The 18,620-nt window shown below is 37.3% G+C and overlaps 1 protein-coding gene across 1 annotated transcript in view; it reads left to right on the plus strand.

Annotated features, from left to right (window-relative positions):
- The window catches only part of LOC136863540 (uncharacterized), a 42,513-nt gene extending 26,150 nt beyond the window's left edge, over positions 1 to 16,363 (plus strand). Inside the window, exon 4 of the mRNA XM_067139926.2 lies at positions 15,843 to 16,363. Within this exon, the coding sequence (XP_066996027.1) occupies positions 15,843 to 15,954 (112 nt within the window). The 3' untranslated portion in view covers positions 15,955 to 16,363. The remainder of the gene's footprint in view (positions 1 to 15,842) is intronic.
- The last annotated feature ends 2,257 nt before the right edge of the window (positions 16,364 to 18,620 follow it).

An 18,620-nucleotide genomic window follows, 5' to 3' on the forward strand; every position in this document is an offset into this window, starting at 1 on the left:
ATTATTGTTCAGCTGCGTCGCGATTTCTCTCAGTTTAATGCGCCGGTTCTGTCTAATGATCGCATTCACATTGTTGACCTTTGCACGGGTCCTGGACGTTGCGGGCCTGCATTCGCGATGGTTATCCGTGATATCGAATTGCTGACACCACTTTACGATATCTTGGCAGGAAATGGCCTGCTCCCCGTACACAGCACTAATTTCACGATGAATGTCCGTGCAATTCTTCCCTTTGGCCCATAGGAATTGGATTGTCGCACGCACCTCATATTTGGAGTGAACGTCCAGTGACGCGCCATTGCATTTGGCCGCTATTCACACAATACTAGACGAGACACCACAGCAACCTGCCTAACAGACAAGTGGGCAGTGTCTGTCCCTTTCTCCGCTGTGCCCACATTTGCGACACACAGCGCGCTGCTGTGGCGTGTTAGTGCAACTAACCCTTTGATCCACCTACGTATTTTTATTCCATACTTGGCAGGTTTATTTGCAATGAACTGTTGGAATTTGCATTTACCTCTAAAAGTTTCAAGCATCTCATCATTCGTTGCATATTCAGAAATGTTTTACAGTAAAATACCAGTATAACAAAATTTTGGGGACCTCAGAATTTAATTTGTTATAGTGAATTTTTTTTATCAATCAATCAGTCAGTCAATCAATCAATCAATCAATCAATACTGATGTGCATTTAGGGCAGTCGCCCAGGTGGCAGATTCCCTATCTGTTGTTTTCCTAGCCTTTTCCTAAATGATTTCAAAGAAATTTGAAATTTATTGAACATCTCCCTTGGTAAGTTATTCCAATCCCTAACTCCCCTTCCTATAAATGAATATTTGCTCCACTTTGTCCTCTTGAATTCCAACTTTATCTTCATATTGTGATCTTTCCTACTTTTATAAACGCCACTCAAACTTATTCGCCTAATAATGTCATTCCACGCCATCTCTCCGCTGACAGCTCGGAGCATACCACTTAGTTGAGCAGCTGTCCTTCTTTCTCTCAATTCTTCCCAGCCCAAACTTTGCAACATTTTTGTAACGCTACTCTTTTGTCGGAAATCACACACAGAACAAATCGAGCTGCTTTTCTTTGGATTTTTTCCAGTTCTTGAATCAGGTAATCCTGATGAGGGTCCCATACACTGGAACCGTACTCTAGTTGGGGTCTTATCAGATATGCCCTCTCCTTTACAACCTTACTACAACCCCTAAACACCCTCATAACCATGTGCAGAGATCTGTACCCTTTATTTACAATCCCATTTATGTGATTACCCCAATGAAGATCTTTCCTTATATTAACACCTAGATACTTACAATGATCCCCAAAAGGAACTTTCACCCCATCAATGCAGTAATTAAAGCTGAGAGGACTTTACCTATTTGTGAAACTCACAACCTGACTTTTAACCCCGTTTATCAACATACCATTGCCTGCTGTCCATCTCACAACATTTTTTGAGGGGTCACATTGCAGTTGCTCACAATCTTGTAACTTATTTGTTACTCTATAGAGAATAACATCATCTGCAAAAAGCCTTACCTCTGATTCCACTCCTTTACTCATATCATTTATATATATAAGAAAACATAAAGGTCCGATAATACTGCCTTGAGGAATTCCCCTCTTAATTTTTACAGGGTCAGATAAAGCTTCACCTACTCTAATTCTCTGAGATCTGTTTTATAGAAATATAGGAACCCATTCAGTCACTCTTTTGTCTAGTCCAATTGCACTCAATTGCCAGTAGTCTCCCATGATCCACCCTATCAAATGCTTTAGACAGGTCAATCGCGATACAGTCCATTTGACCTCCTGAATCCAAGATATCTGCTATATCTTGCTGGAATCCTACCTTGAGGAATTCCCCTCTTAATTTTTACAGGGTCAGATAAAGCTTCACCTACTCTAATTCTCTGAGATCTGTTTTATAGAAATATAGGAACCCATTCAGTCACTCTTTTGTCTAGTCCAATTGCACTCAATTGCCACTAGTCTCCCATGATCCACCCTATCAAATGCTTTAGACAGGTCAATCGCGATACAGTCCATTTGACCTCCTGAATCCAAGATATCTGCTATATCTTGCTGGAATCCTACAAGTTGAGCTTCAATGGAATAACCTTTCCTAAAACCGAACTGCTTTCTATCGAACCAGTTATTAATTTCACAAACATGTCTAATATAATCAGAAAGAATGCCTTCCCAAAGCTTACATACAATGCATGTCAAACTTACTGGCCTGTAATTTTCAGCTTTATGTCTATCACCTTTTCCTTTATACACAGGGGCTACTATAGCAACTCTCCATTCATCTGGTATAGCTCCTCCGACCAAACAATAATCAAATAAGTACTTCAGATATGGTAGGGCCTACTATATCCCAACCCATTGTCTTTAGTTTATCCCCAGAAATCTTATCAATTGCAGCCATCTGGACATTATCCTTGTAACCGACAATCTTTACATACTGCTGACTGAATACTTCTGCCTTTTGAAGATCCTCACATACACACTCCCCTTGTTCATTAATTATTCGTGGAATGTCCTTGGAACCTGTTTCTGCCTTAAAATACCTATACATACCCTTTCATTTTTCACTAAAATTTGTTGAATTGCCAATTATGCTTTCCATCATGTTATACTGAGCTGCCTCCTTTTCTAGATTCAATTTTATAGTAAGTTCCTTCAATTTCTCCTTACTTCCACAGCCATTTCTAACTCTATTTCTTTCCATTCTGCACCTCCTCCTTAGTCTCTTTATTTCTCTATTATAATAAGGTGGATCTTTACCATTCCTACCTCCCTTAAAGGTACAAACCTGTTTTCGCATTCCTCAACAATTTCTTTGAACCCATCCCAGACACTGATATAAATCAGTTCTTAAGAATTCGCCCTTTGCTAAACCTGATGAAGAATTTACATTATTTGAACATGAATTTACACATAAAGAACCTTGATTCTGTATTTATTAAATCAGAGGAAAATTAGGATACATATATATATATATATATACATGAAGTATTTATATAAAGTATAGGGACTTGCAAGTTTACACCTTCTCAAATTTTACCCTGTACCAGTGCATTATGTCCTCGACTTTATATTTTGAAAAAGTCTGTGATTTTCTTCTGAACACTCTCACATACAAATGAATATTCAAGGCGGTCAGCAACCACTGCACCTGAATTTAATACAGATTCTGGCACACACTTTGTGACAGAAGAAAATCCTGAAGACTACATGCCATGTTTGTTGCCTGTACAAGAGTCGAACTCTGTTGAATACATTGAGGCACATCTACCTCTTCATCCTCATCATCACACGGATTCCTATCACTTGAAATATCTATTGTTTCAGAAATTGGTATGTCGGAATATATGTCTTTTATGTTACTTTGTGTTACTTTCCTCTAATTTAAAATCCTTCATTCTGTTGCAAAATTCAATTATGTTCAGTACTGCTGTCTTAAAATGTTTATTTTAGGAAATCTGTATAAACTTTGCCATCATAGAAGTTGGACTATTTCAAAAATTTACTCTTGAATTTAGGGATGTGTTTATTTTATGAATTGTGAATAGTGTTCTTTTGTGACATTTATAAACTCGTTAAGACTCTTCTATAGGGAACAACAGAAAATAACGTGTTAAGCAAGAAAACGTACTACTGAATATACGAATAAAAACTATCCGGCAGGGATATAGAAACACCTAAGTAACAGCAGAAGGTTTGAAAGAAATTTAACCGCTCAGTTAAATGAGGGTTAAGAACCAAAAACAAATATATATTCGTTCCTCCAAAACGGTTCAACGTACAAAGACAAAATTCCAATTCCAAATCCTAGGTGTGAAATAGGAAATACTTTTTTAAACGTTCCAACTCTAGTGTTAAATGAGGTTAGGTCCAATACCGTACAAAGTTGTAATTTCACGAGAAGGGTGTTTTATGTCCTAGGTGTAAAATATTGTATACTTCAAAATATTTATCCCCTGAGGGGGTTAGATGGTGTTTGACTCTCAAAAACACAATATCCATTCTTTTGTAACTGTTCCAGGCACTAACTTATTTTTTTATGAAAGTTGGTCTTCTGTACAGTTTCAGATAAGGATAGAAGGTTCCACCTGTTCAATACAATACAATAGTGAAATAATCGAAATGTCGCAGATTTATTATCTGTCATTTAGGGACCGGTTTCAGCACCTTCCTGTGCCATCATCAGCCTAGGAAAATGTTTGCAAGGCTTTTTAAATAGCTACATGAAATATTTATACCAGTGTAAGAACATGAACAGAGCATTCTAAACTAGATTGTAAACTTTTACCATTACGGATGTGACTTAAAAATCTATGTGATTAAAATACAGAAAGTAGATTAGTCCTTTTGGTATAATAGACACGTCATGAGACATTTATATACATTTTTAAATTTAGAGCTCTTTGCGTTATTGATTTGATATAACTATTATAATACTAATTGTAACACCCAGTTTTGATAAAATCTTTCTTGTATGGCAAAACTCATACAGCTGTACAGTATGTACAATTGGCCTTAAAGAGTAAAAAGCATTCCTTTAAAAGTTTTATGTCCTTAGGCACTTTGTAAAATACTAAACTAACATCTGATTTCTAGAACAGTGTTCTCTTCATGTGGGTAGAGTAACTTATCATAGTCGATTTTGTAGCATGAAACAGTTCCTCTTAAAATGTGATCTTAAAATCAACTATAATGTACAGACTTTCTTCCGTATGAATAAAATGTAATGTCACAGTCTTTGTTCAGGTGCTCTAAAACAGCTTAATTTGATGATGCGCTATAAAAATTAGCTCTGTATTTCATTGTTGATCCAATATTAATATAGGGCTGAGGCCGTACGTTGATTGACGAGATATCTCGAACCAACACGGACCTAAAAGTAGAGAGGAATTTTTTAACTATATGTTAGCATTGTGAAATCGGAGACAGAGAAAGTGATTCGTAAAAAGACTAGTAAGGAAGGAAACTCACCTCAAGCACCAAGTTGACAAGCGTAAAGTTAGTGAGGAACTGTGATCCTGAGTGCAAGGGGCAGCCCGCATGCATCAGCTGTTAGGTGGAGCAGGTTAGGTGGGGGGAGGGGAGGTTGCGTTAGGAGAATGTAGGTCAGGAGGGCGTGGATTCCGATAGGGGTAGTAAGCCAGCGTGTTGCATATTGTTTTGTGAACCGATTGATCTCTAGGTAATTTTAAATTATTTATAACCGAAATAAGCGTATCAAATAAACTTGTGGGTTTCTCGGATGGATCATTGAGACTGTAGTTGGGGTTACAATACTGATCCAATAAAATAAAACATTGCTCAGTAAGGTCAAGCAGTAGACCTTTGTTCATTGTTTCCGTGCCTTGCAAAAATTTTCCTAGGCTGATGATGGCACAGGAAGATTCCGAAACCGGTCCCTAAATTACAGATAATAAATATGTGATATTTTGATTATTTCAATATTTTATTGTATTGAGCAGGTAGGAAACTTTTATCCTTATATGAAACTGTAAATTCCGATTCAGTACGGACCAAAAATGAAATTCTTGGCATTAAATTGATCTTCTATACCCTAGATGCTAATAAATACTTAAAAACATTCACCCCTTAAAAAAGTAATCATTCCTGGTTTACTGTTCAATATACAAAATAAAAATTTCTCAGCATCCCAGATTTTAAATAAGATAGGGTTTAAAACATTCACATTCTTCCATGTGTTTGAGTCATCAGTCCATAGACTGGTTTGATGCAGCCCTCCATGCCACCCTATCCTGTGCTAACCTTTTCATTTCTACGTAACTATTGCATCCTACATCTGCTCTAATCTGTTTGTCATATTCATACCTTGGTCTACCCCTACCGTTCTTGCCACCTACACTTCCTTCAAAAACCAACTGAACAAGTCCTGGGTGTCTTAAGATGTGTCCTATCATTCTATCTCTTCTTCTCGTCAAATTTAGCCAAATCGATCTCCTCTCACCAATTCGATTCAGTATCTCTTCATTCGTGATTCGATCTATCCATCTCACCTTCAGCATTCTTCTATAACACCACATTTCAAAAGCTTCTATTCTCTTTCTTTCTGAGCTAGTTATCGTCCATGTTTCACTTCCATACAATGCCACGCTCCACACAAAAGTCTTCAAAAACATCTTTCTAATTCCGATATCAATGTTTGAAGTGAGCAAATTTCTTTTCTTAAGAAAGCTCTTCCTTGCTTGTGCTAGTCTGCATTTTATGTCCTCCTTACTTCTGCCATCGTTGGTTATTTTACTACCCAAGTAACAATATTCATCTACTTCCTTTAAGACTTCGTTTCCTAATCTAATATTTCCTATATCACCTGCCTTCGTTCGACTGCACTCCATTACTTTTGTTTTGGACTTATTTATTTTCATCTTGTACTCCTTACCTAAGACTTCATCCATACCATTCAGCAACTTCTCGAGATCTTCTGCATATTCTTCCATATGGGGTTCAAACTAGTGTTGGATCGGAAAATAAATAATCATTCCCCCTAAAATGTTTGATGTAGGAACTGAGGGCATATTTTACAGGCTTAGCTGACGTTGACTCTCCAAAATGTAAAATTTGAATAATCATTTTCATTTTAAAACTGTAGTGAAGGACAGGTATCTTGCTGGTCTTGTATATTTTGGGAGGAATTTTTCCATTATACACCTCAGTCAGAGAAATGTAAAAATCTGAGGATGAAAAACCTAATAATAATAATAATAATATAATAATAATAATAATAATAATAATAATAATAATAATAATAATAATTGTTACCGTGTTTTGGTGGTAGGTAGAGGTGAAAGAAGGTGCGGGCGTGAACGGGTCTCAAACTACAGAATCAAAGTTAATGTAAAATTGAACAAGGTTATATTTTCTTTTTTTTAAAAACAAGGAAATAACAAGCATAGCAGGTACAAAGTAGCAAGTACAAAGGGTAGTTACAATTTTTACAGGATTTGGGCTTCGTGCCCTGTCTTTACAATACTCGGGCAATCAGCTCAGTTTTACCCCAAACACAAGTTTTAACCGAGGGGCAGAAAACCCCATTCATACCTAGGAGCCCTTGCTCCAAATTACACAGAAAAGCCTCCACGAGGCATACAACACTCAATTTTCAAAAGAGCCACTCGCTCTCAAATTTAAGCCTCTCCCAGGCCACACCAAACTCCACCTTCAAGTTGTCCTCAACGGACATAAACACAGGGGTAAAATACCCAATCTACTGAGGTCTAGTAAATGAAAAGAAGGTTAATTAAATGACCTCTAAGGTAACAATTTGAGAGGAGGCGAACTTGCACTCCTAATACACTTGTTTTTAAGACCTACTTTGGCTCTTAGGCCACTGATGCAAGGGCTAATCCCATACTACAGAGGTGACTTAAGAAAAGAACAGTTGTTTTACGCTAACGAAGAATAGGTTGAGAAAAATAAGTTCACCTCAAAACAATATGAGTGGGAGCTCGAGAGGGATAGCACTTTCTATCCCAGAATGTAGCTTTACAAGAGAATAGAAGAAAAGAGTAGTTACATTTTAGGAAAAGGTTACATAGGGGAACGCTTAGATCCCGCCCCGAAAGTTAAACTGCTGAGCTAGCAAAGAAAGAATTTATTAATCGGCCACTTGTTACCGTGTTTTGGTGGTAGGTAGAGGTGAAAGAAGGTGCGGGCGTGAACGGGTCTCAAACTACGGAATCAAAGTTAATGTAAAATTGAACAAGGTTATATTTTCTTTTTTTTTTAAACAAGGAAATAACAAGCATAGCAGGTACAAAGTAGCAAGTACAAAGGGTAGTTACAATTTTTACAGGATTTGGGCTTCGTGCCCTGTCTTTACAATACTCGGGCAATCAGCTCAGTTTTACCCCAAACACAAGTTTTAACCGAGGGGCAGAAAACCCCATTCATACCTAGGAGCCCTTGCTCCAAATTACACAGAAAAGCCTCCACGAGGCATACAACACTCAATTTTCAAAAGAGCCACTCGCTCTCAAATTTAAGCCTCTCCCAGGCCACACCAAACTCCACCTTCAAGTTGTCCTCAACGGACATAAACACAGGGGTAAAATACCCAATCTACTGAGGTCTAGTAAATGAAAAGAAGGTTAATTAAATGACCTCTAAGGTAACAATTTGAGAGGAGGCGAACTTGCACTCCTAATACACTTGTTTTTAAGACCTACTTTGGCTCTTAGGCCACTGATGCAAGGGCTAATCCCATACTACAGAGGTGACTTAAGAAAAGAACAATTGTTTTACGCTAACGAAGAATAGGTTGAGAAAAATAAGTTCACCTCAAAACAATATGAGTGGGAGCTCGAGAGGGATAGCACTCTCTATCCCAGAATGTAGCTTTACAAGAGAATAGAAGAAAAGAGTAGTTACATTTTAGGAAAAGGTTACATAGGGGAACGCTTAGATCCCGCCCCGAAAGTTAAACTGCTGAGCTAGCAAAGAAAGAATTTATTAATCGGCCATTACCTTGTTGTTGACCGCTGCTGAGGAAAGAGGCGCTTCCCGCCTCCTGCTATGTACTTAATACACTGAAAGATGGAACAGAAGTGGCCCGGAGACCCAAAAATCAGCAGTTTATATCCTCTCGCGGAAGGTTCTAGGCGTTAGGGGAATGAAAACACCCTCCCACAACGTTTTTATTGGCTAGGGTACAGAAACATATTCAAGTTGGGGGAAGATACCCATGATTGGTCAGAAATTAATAACAGAAATTCGGGATTGGTCAAATGCAAAACAAGGGGAAGGAGAGGGGTATACAGCCAACTTAAACAATAACAGAAAGAAATTTAACAAAGAACAAACTTTTGAAATAAAATTTTCTCCAAAGAACAGTTATTTTTCTTCCCACTAGGGTGCACTATTGTAGTTTTTCAGTGGTGTCCTCTAGAAGAGAAAGTTCACACTTCTTAATACAAGCGAAACAAAAGTACGTCGAAAATGACACAGTTCACAAACTCAAAAATTTCCAGGTAGTGACATCTTCTGAGAAACTAGAAGATTAATAGTGTAAATAAAGTTCAGACTTCCTCCAGCAGAGGAGTTTTAACTGGCGCACATTTTAAATTAGCGGCGTGAAGGTGTACCGCCTGGTACAATAATAATAATAATAATAATGTTAGGCATGATATGGGCTTTTTGCATTTTGCAGAGAAGTTTGCTTTGCACCTTCAGAAAAATATCTTGACTGTTCAGGAGGAAGACTTCTCCAGTAATAATGTTATTGGCTTGACGTTTCACTAACTACTTTTACGGTTTTACCGGGCGAGTTGGCCGTGCGCGTAGAGGCGCGCGGCTGTGAGCTTGCATCCGGGAGATAGTAGGTTCGAACCCCACTATCGGCAGCCCTGAAGATGGTTTTCCGTGGTTTCCCATTTTCACACCAGGCAAATGCTGGGGCTGTACCTTAATTAAGGCCATGCCCGCTTCCTTCCAACTCCTAGGCCTATCCCATCGTCGCCATAAGACCTATCTGTGTCGGTGCGACGTAAAGCCCCTAGCAAAAAAAAAAAAAGAAAAACATTACGGTTTTCAGAGACGCTGTGGTGGCAGAATTTAGTCCCGCAGGAGTCTTTTTGTTTGCCAGTAAATGTACCGACACGAGGCTGACGTATTTTAGCACCTTCAAATACCACCGGGCTGAGCCAGGATTGAACCTGCCAAGTTGGGTGTTAAAGGCCGGCCAGAGCCTCAACCGCCTGACCTACTCAGCCTGATCAGGAAAAATCTCTTCTGTGTCATCAGCTCATAGGAAATGGGGAGTAGTCAACAAGCAGTTGCGAGAAATACAATGTCCTAATTTAGTTTTCTGTACAATCCCCTGTGGCAACAGTATGCCCATAAGAATCTTTATTTCGTCCTTATTTATCTGGACCCGGTCTTGATCTCGACTCTTTCGTTTCATCTTACTAAACTGGGTTTTATGTGCAATTTTCTGCTGGGCATCTTTTGTCTGTTCAGCTATGTTCTGGCATATCTCGTCATCCAAAAGTAATTAAAATATTTCGTTCGGTTTTGTTTTCCTTATAAACTCTCCCTTTACATCATGATGGAATTTTGGATCAAAATGAGACCTTCTTTGTCTATTTTCAGTCTAAGTTGATGAAGTTACGCTGGTTGTAATATTATCAGTGTTATCGTCGTTACTATCATGATCGCTACTTCAGTGGTGTTATGCCAGAATGAACTAAGCAACATTCAGTTATTTTTGATAAATAAGAGACTGAAGTTATGAGTTTGCGGCAATTTATTTATTCAAAAAGGTTTGTAGATACGTGGCAAGATGCATAATTGTTATGGAAAACTTTTCCAAGCATTTTGAGCCTTCAAGCACATTAATTAATTGAATCCTCTAGATTCAAAACCACCAAAAGACCATTTAAAAAAAATTGAGATAAGCATAGCAGTAGATTTCCAAGGATGAGTTTGATCGGTTGGTGAACCTCTTGAGTCTCAAAACTCGCTAAGTTACATAGAACGAGCTACTTGAAAATCACTGTTAAATTCAAAATCCTCTTTATCCACCACCAGTTACGTTCAAAAGCCTCTGTGTATCAACCAATGAGAAATTTCAGATATATTGAGGAATCAGAAGGATGTCACTTGTTTAGCAGTGCAGCCAACCTGTGCGATCTTCTCTTAACTACAGATTTTCGTATACTAATGGACCAGAATGAAGACAAACCAGTATGATTGTCGGAGGATAATTTGAACGTATTCATGGGGATTTTGATTAAAGTAAAAGGCTTAATCACTGGAGAAAGGACAAGTCCTCCGTTCTTTCTACCTCAGACAGGAGAATTCTAAAGCAGTATGTTGGATAAATGCGTTACTCTGATAGTAGGTGGATTCCTAGTGCATTAAGGAGAAAGCGATTTGTTGTCCATTTCCCTGGCATCATTTATTGAAAAATGAGGGACAAAACTTTTCTTGTTGCTAACGCAACTCCAGGGAGAGGGCGAAAAAGGTTGCGGCAGGTGGACTGATGTGAACTCTGCTTACAAGGTCAAGAACAATGTGTGCGCATCCAATACTGCAGTTTACGAATCAGAGAGTAAAAATGCCACTTGGACGGTCTTACTTTATATGAGGGATCCTGTATAACCATACTCTAATTGAAGTCTTACCAATAACTTATACACTCTTTCCTTTACACCCCTACTATTTCTTTTCCTTTATGGCCGTTTCCCAATTTTCATGGAGTCTGCACATGTGTAGATTTGGCTCTATTTTACATTTGGATGCCCTTCCTGATGCCAACCTTTTGTGAAAGGCTGTAGTCACTGTTACATATTTCTGTGATACTTTCTAGTGTAGTGTGTTGTATGTGGATGGAGAGAAGTGAATTGAGGCGAATGCAAGCACTCTGTCCCCAAACCAGAGCAGTTGACTGCACACAGTTACTATAAAATCTATGGTCTGCCCAGGTATCGAACCCGGGGTCTTCTAAATAAATCAGTACACTCACTGTTCAGCCAAGGAGCCTGGCAGGATCAGATAATGCTTCACCTACTTTTATTCTTTATTTTCTAGAAATTTAGCCACCTATTTACACATCTTTGTCTAGTTCTTAGCCCTTATTTTTGTCGGTAGTCTACCCGAGGGACAGAGTGCTTGCATTCGCCTCAATTCACTTCTCTCCATCCACATCTACCCTGTCAAAAACCTAGGATAGGTCAACACCAATACAGTCCATTTGACCCCCTGAATTTTTAATATCTGCTATATCTTACTGGATCCTACAAGTTGAAACTCACTGGAATGACCTTTCCTAAACCCAAACTGCTTTCTATTGAACCGGTTTTTAATTTTGCAAACATGTGTAATATAATCAAAAAGGAAAGCTTTTCCTGAGCTTACATACAACACATGTCAAACTGACTGGGTAATTCAGATATGGCACCATATCCCAACCCAGTTCCTTTCACATATCCCTAGAAATCTTATCAATTCTGGCTGCTTTTTGAGTTTTGTATATTATAATAAATATTGTTGTTACAGTATAGGTAAATTTCAGTACTTCACTGGTATAGGTCATTCCATGTTGCATACCTTCCAAACCTTCCGATTTACCCAGAAACTTTCCGTTTATTAACTTGTCTTCCGATTTTCCGATTTATTTTTACTTCTTCCTATTTTTGACCAATATAACCTCCAGTACGGTCAGTAATCTCCCCCTAGGATAAAGGAAAAATTCTTATGTGCTTGTGTAATTTACACAACCTCATTTTCAATCGTATTTATTTAATGCTTTATTTCGCGAGTGTATTGCCCGTTGTTTTCATGTACCGTGTTTCCCGCTCACTTTAGCAGCGTTTGTGCTTTGTACAGCTATGGGATTCGCAACTGGAATCGTCCTACTAGCAAGATAGGATAGTGCACGCTGACGACTCAGCTAATCGAGACAAAAGAATGAGTTTTTATCGCGTGGTTCGCGCACTATTAACAGCGTTTCTGCGCATAGTTTCTTTGGAGTTGTAAGCCACATCTTTTTTCCTTGCGGTTCTGTGCTTTCCCCCGTCAGAGTAGTATGTTAATAATGTATGAGACACATTGATCTGTTTTTGTATGTGGTAGTTTTGCGTATTTCTGTGCATTTGTGTTCATTCTTAACTTCATAAATTTAATGAGTTGCACGTATTTCAGGGAATTGTGTCGGTGACAGTTTCTGGTATTTTCTCTTTACATTATGGCCAAAAACATAACACATACCTGCCAACTTTTACGGTTTATCCGTAAAATTTATGGAAATTGCAGCATTTTACGGATGGATGGTGTCATTTTACGACTTTGCGGACAAAAATTTGAAATAACATTCGATAATCGCTCCACTTCCGTACAATCGATTGTTTGCGTGGGTTGAAGCACGCTCGGTCTTGGTCGAAGGCAAGTCCACGATAGTCGATAACTCATTCTTTGATATGATTGGTATTTTTACCGTGTGTTGTTTGTTTCGTTATTAGAATTGAATTTAAAGCCAGGATAACAGTTCTTCCGTGTGAATCTTACTTCTTGATTAATTAATTTCATATTTGTTCCGTATCATATATCATAGAAAGAAAGAGAGTTCCACCTGATCAATACTTATTTATTAAAACGTTCTTTAAAAAACAGTACCGGTTTCGACTTCTCACCAAGTCATCTTCAGCTAACATACATTTACATTAGACTACACATATTCTCAATAGTAATACCTTGCCAAATTTTAAACAATTTTGTATTGAATGATATCAAGTAATCATGTTTTTGAGTGGTTGTCCTGTTTGTATATTTATGTTTGTTAGAAGACTAATATTAAAAGGATAACTATTTTCAAACACATTAAAAGTTTACATTATAAGGTAAAACACATTGCTATGTACACTTGTACTATCACCTTTCAAGTTATACAGATAAAACAAATTCTTAATACAATTCGTCAGGTGTAAAAAGGTAATATGCTTGAATACAGCTGTATAAGCTCTTATAATGTTGTGTTAGGCTTTTTACCTTGTCAAGTGAAAAAACATGAGTCGGAAGTTAGATTGGCATACACATTATGAAACGTATTACGTTCATAATAATAGTAAAATAGGTAACTTAAAAACTGTGTTGATTGACAAGTTATAAACCATGTAGAATACATTAATTGCACACAAGGTGAAAGTACACTCCTAGATGGAAACGTCTATTGATGAATCAAATGAAAAGTATAAAAGTATATGTTGAGCTCATGTGGGGCATTTGTTTCATTGCGTATGCATGCTAAGTTCATATGGGGCATTTAGCATCATTATATAGTCTGTTGATGAATCAAAAGTATAAACATTCATGAAGGTATATGTTGAGCTCATGTGGGGCATTTGTTTCATTGCGTATGCATGCTAAGTTCATATGGGGCATTTAGCATCATTATATAATGTTTACATTGAGTCTAAGCACTGAGTAGCTTGCATTTTTCTAATATTGTCAAAGTGTTCTGGTTTGAAGATGAGTGTGTGCTGTTGAAGTTATTAATCTTGAAACCGTAAAAAGCAGGATGCACTGGTGTGTAAAGCAGTTGTTGTAGGTGGCCCTCTTCCAATCTATGACATCTGATAAGTATTGCTGTTGAATGGTTGGGAAGCGTACAGCTTAGCTGCTTGACGTGTACGCGCGTACAGGATTTGAATTATTTTTATGAGGATAGGCCTACTTATATCTCGAAAACTGAAGATGATAGAGGCATGAACATTTGTATTTGGAATCTTCTTTCAAAGTAAAAAAACACGTGTTCTTTTGTCTTCGGAAAATCCACTTAAGGGGGGTGAATGAATTGAAAATTAGTTGAATTCTTTGTATGAGGATACTTACCTAAAAAAATGAAGATGTTACAGACGTGAAAATTAGTATCTGGAATCTCCTTTAAAAAGGAAGAAACACATTTGGTTTTTTTTCTCGGAAAATCGACGTAAGGGGTGTGGGGTTTGAAATAAGTAAATAAGGAGTTTATGTGGATACTTTATCTTAAAAACTGAAGCTGGTACATACGTGAAAGTTTGTATTTTGAATTTTCTTTCAAAATAAAGAAATACGTATTTTTTGTTTTTGGAAAGTCAACTTAAGGCGGGAGAGGGGTGGAAAGAAGTAAAGAAGAAAAAGAAGTTGAATTATTTTTATGAGTGTTCATTTATCTCAAAAACTGAAGGTGTTACAGGCGTACAGACATGAAAACTGCTATTTGGAATCTTCTTTAAAAAATAAAGATTTTTTGTTTTTGTTTTTGGAAAATTCACTTAAATGGGGGTGGGGTAAAAACTGATCAGGGGGTTGAATTATTTTTATGGGGATATTTATGCACATATCAAAAACTGAAGATGTTACAGATGTGGGAATAGATATTTGGCCTTTAAAAATAAAGAAACATGTATTTATTTTTTCTATTTGAGAGAAGACTGTTTTTCACATGTACAGTTCTATGTCGCATGGATGTCTTAGCCCCAAAAGGTAATACCTCAAACATGGTGTAGAAAGAATTTCTTGGGTAAATGAAACTCATTGTTTGGGTGAGTTTTTATATTTAAGGAATTTTCAGGTGATGTCTTAGTACAATTTCAAGGAACGATTACTTTGATCAAATTACGAAATTCATGCGAGCGAAGCCGCGGGTAATTGCTAGTAGAATAGAAAGTACATTATAATATTTCGTAAGTATTATGGGTGTCGGGGCGGGGTTGTGTTCACTCTTTTTAGGACCATAAGAGCAGTACTGTTTTCTTAACATGCAATGATCTATAGACATTATCCTTGCATAACACTCTTTCAATACTGCTGACTAAGGACTTCTGCCTTATGTAAATCCTCTTGATCATTAATTAATCCTGGAATTTGTTTCTGCCTTAAAGTACCGCACATACTCTGCCCATTTTCACGAAAATCACATATTCAAGTCATAAATGCTGTCTAATGCATCTATGAAATATACTCTGTGTTTATTGATTTTCCCCTCACCATTTTGACTTGAGTCTGATTATACTATTACTATAATATCATCACTGATGCAATCTGGAGATCGTTCTAGAAATTGCAGATCATTGTAACTCACACCCATCAATGGTGTGGTATCTTGACCTGAAATATGTGGAATATTAACTATAATATATTCCATCTCAAGCACACTATTGTCCATGAAAATTGAACATTTCGGTATTTAAAATAGACCGATGACCTTTCCTAAACCCAAACTGCTTTCTGTTAAACCTTGTTACCTAGGAGTGTAGTTCCTTCTAAGTAAACTATGCCAGGAATTTTATACTGATTTATTTCTTATTTTTTAGGTTCTTTGTGTGTAAAGGAGAAATGCTGAAAACTCGCATTACCCGTGAACAGTATCTCCTGTGGAGCAACATGTCTAGTCTGAAAGAGATGACAACCGAAGTGATACTTTAGTTCTCAGGGTATTTGATTCCTTTTGTATATATTTTCAGTTTGTATTTATAACCACACCCGGGCTACTGGAGTGGGATAATAATAATGATGATGATTAATTTTTATGTAACAGATAGTTGAATAAACAAGATGTTTTAACTGGTAGGTTGTCTGAAAGAGATGACAACGGATGTGATACTTTAGTGCTCAGGGTATTTGATTCCTTTTGTGTATATTTTTAATTTTGTATTAATTTTTGTCTAATAGATAGTTTAATAAACAAGATGTTTTAACTGCGAGTTCATCTGAAAGAGATGACAACTGATGTGATACTTTAGTGTTCAGGGTATTTGATTCCTTTTGTATATATTTTAACTTTGTATTAATTTTTATCTAATAGATAGTTTAATAAACAAGATGTTTTAACTGATAGTTTGTCTGAAAGAGATGACAACTGATGTGATACTTTAGTGCTTAGGGTGTTCAATTCCTTTTGTATATATTTTCAATTTGTAATAATTTCTATCTAATAGATGGTTTAAACAAAATGTTTTAACTGATGGTTTGATTACAATTTCTTCTTCTACCTTTCCTCCCTTCATCCTGCACAATTTTTGTAATTGTTGTTGTTGTTATTATTATTATTATTATTATTATTATTATTATTATTATTATTATTATTATTATAGAAGAAGATGGTTACATGGTGTAGATTTTATCCCTCCCTGTCACTTTTCAAGGTCACAGATGCACATGGGAATACATATCTTAATCTCCTAAAGCTTCTTGGGATGGTATGCCAAGACTCAAGTTCAAAACTGCATGGTGTATAAAGATTTATCACAACCTCCCCACAGTCAATGAAGGTCCCAATTGTATTCTTGCCATACCTCGAAACTCTCTACCCAAAACAAAAGAAAAGAGGTTTCATAATGGGGCATTCAATAATGTTTGCCCTTACCACCACCATTGTAACAGTATATAGGTGAAAAATGAAAATCCACAACCTGTTTCCAGTCATTTGACAGGGTCAGGAATGGAATGAATGAAGCCTCCATCTAGCAGCGAGGTTACGAATTGTGCCAGATGCCGAGGCCTGTTGCACTCCTCTTCGGCAATGATTAATGACTGACAAATGAAATGAAATGTTATTGGAGAGTGTTGCTGGAATGAAAAGTGACGGAAAATGCAGTACCTGGAGAAAAACCTGTCCCGCCTCCGCTTTGTCCAGCTCAAATCTCACATGGAGTGACCGGGATTTGAACCACAGTACCCAGCGGTGAGAGGCCGGCGTGCTGCCGCCTGAGCCACAGAGGCTATGTAACTGGAAAATGCCAGAAGAAATGTTCTCAAGGTGTGGCAAGCGACTGTTCCTAGGTAATAGCCTGGCTAAGTGCATTTATGACATAATTGCTTAACAACCCCCAACAGAACATCCTCTATCTCTTCTAAGGTGCCTTAAATCTACTACTTTGGTGGGCTGCGACAACTCTGCAGTCCTCGCTATTTGGGTGCAATACATAGATAAGAAACATTCTCCAATTTTTCGGTCAAGTTCACCCCATTTGATGGTAGTGAATACAATTTATAATTAACACATACCTGTTTATTTACTTGCGGTCAACTGTTGATAATACAAACTTAATTAAATTACTTCCTGATCATAGATACTCTAAACTGCACCGAAACCAATACGAAAAAAAAACACATATATAACCGACGGGAGATTCGAGGACGTGGACTCCGATCAGGAGAGGCATATAACAGCCTCGAACTGAAGACGTTGATTAATAATAATAATAATTCATGACAAGGAAAAACAACTAACTACCAGCAATAAAAATCAAATGAAATTAAATGAGGGTTTATTAAGATAAAACGTAAATGCAAAAAGGAAGCCACCCAAAAAAAAAAATAATTGAAACATTATTACATACATGCTTTTGTCCTTCAGGTTAGTAGAAGCTAGCATCATAACCGTTCGAGCACAACACACCATAAATATATGGGTAAACAATACCATGAGACGTGCTCACGGCTTAATTGATATTTTCACAACATCTTTAAACACCTACAACAGTAAGGATCCTCACAGACTTATTTTGGTCATTTCTTTCCGCGAAGCAGTTCACATTATATTTTCCAAACATTACTCAAGCCTCCATCATTATTACAGCATCAACAATGACCATCACAAGGATAAAAGATAACGCAGCCTCTCGGAGTAGAGCGAACAATAGTTACATGAAGGCAAAGAAGGTATCGAGATGGCCAGGGGTGCAGCATCTCTGTACCAAAGAGCACGCAAAAGGCAAAGAAAATAAAGCGGGTGTGCGCATCACCCGAATTAAAATGAAACAAAATGGCGGCCATAAGAACGAGCAAAACGGTCATAAAACAGACCAAGACAAAATAATAAATACCACACTCGAAGTGAAAACCAAGTGTACGAGGAATAAATGAAAAGGAACATAAATTAACTGACCGATACGACATCCATTTAGCCCCTCGCTCGCTCTCACACATACACACAAACATTCAGGCATTGTCGATATCGGGCAACAATAGGGTCAATAACCTCTTTTCAAAACAGATCGCAAACACATGTAGTATGACTCACCTGGCCATAAGTAAGTTCCCGCACACGACATAGAAACGTGCACACTGCAAATATATATATATATATA

The sequence above is a fragment of the Anabrus simplex genome, chromosome 2 (assembly GCF_040414725.1).
Source record: "Anabrus simplex isolate iqAnaSimp1 chromosome 2, ASM4041472v1, whole genome shotgun sequence".
Lineage (NCBI taxonomy): Eukaryota > Metazoa > Arthropoda > Insecta > Orthoptera > Tettigoniidae > Anabrus > Anabrus simplex.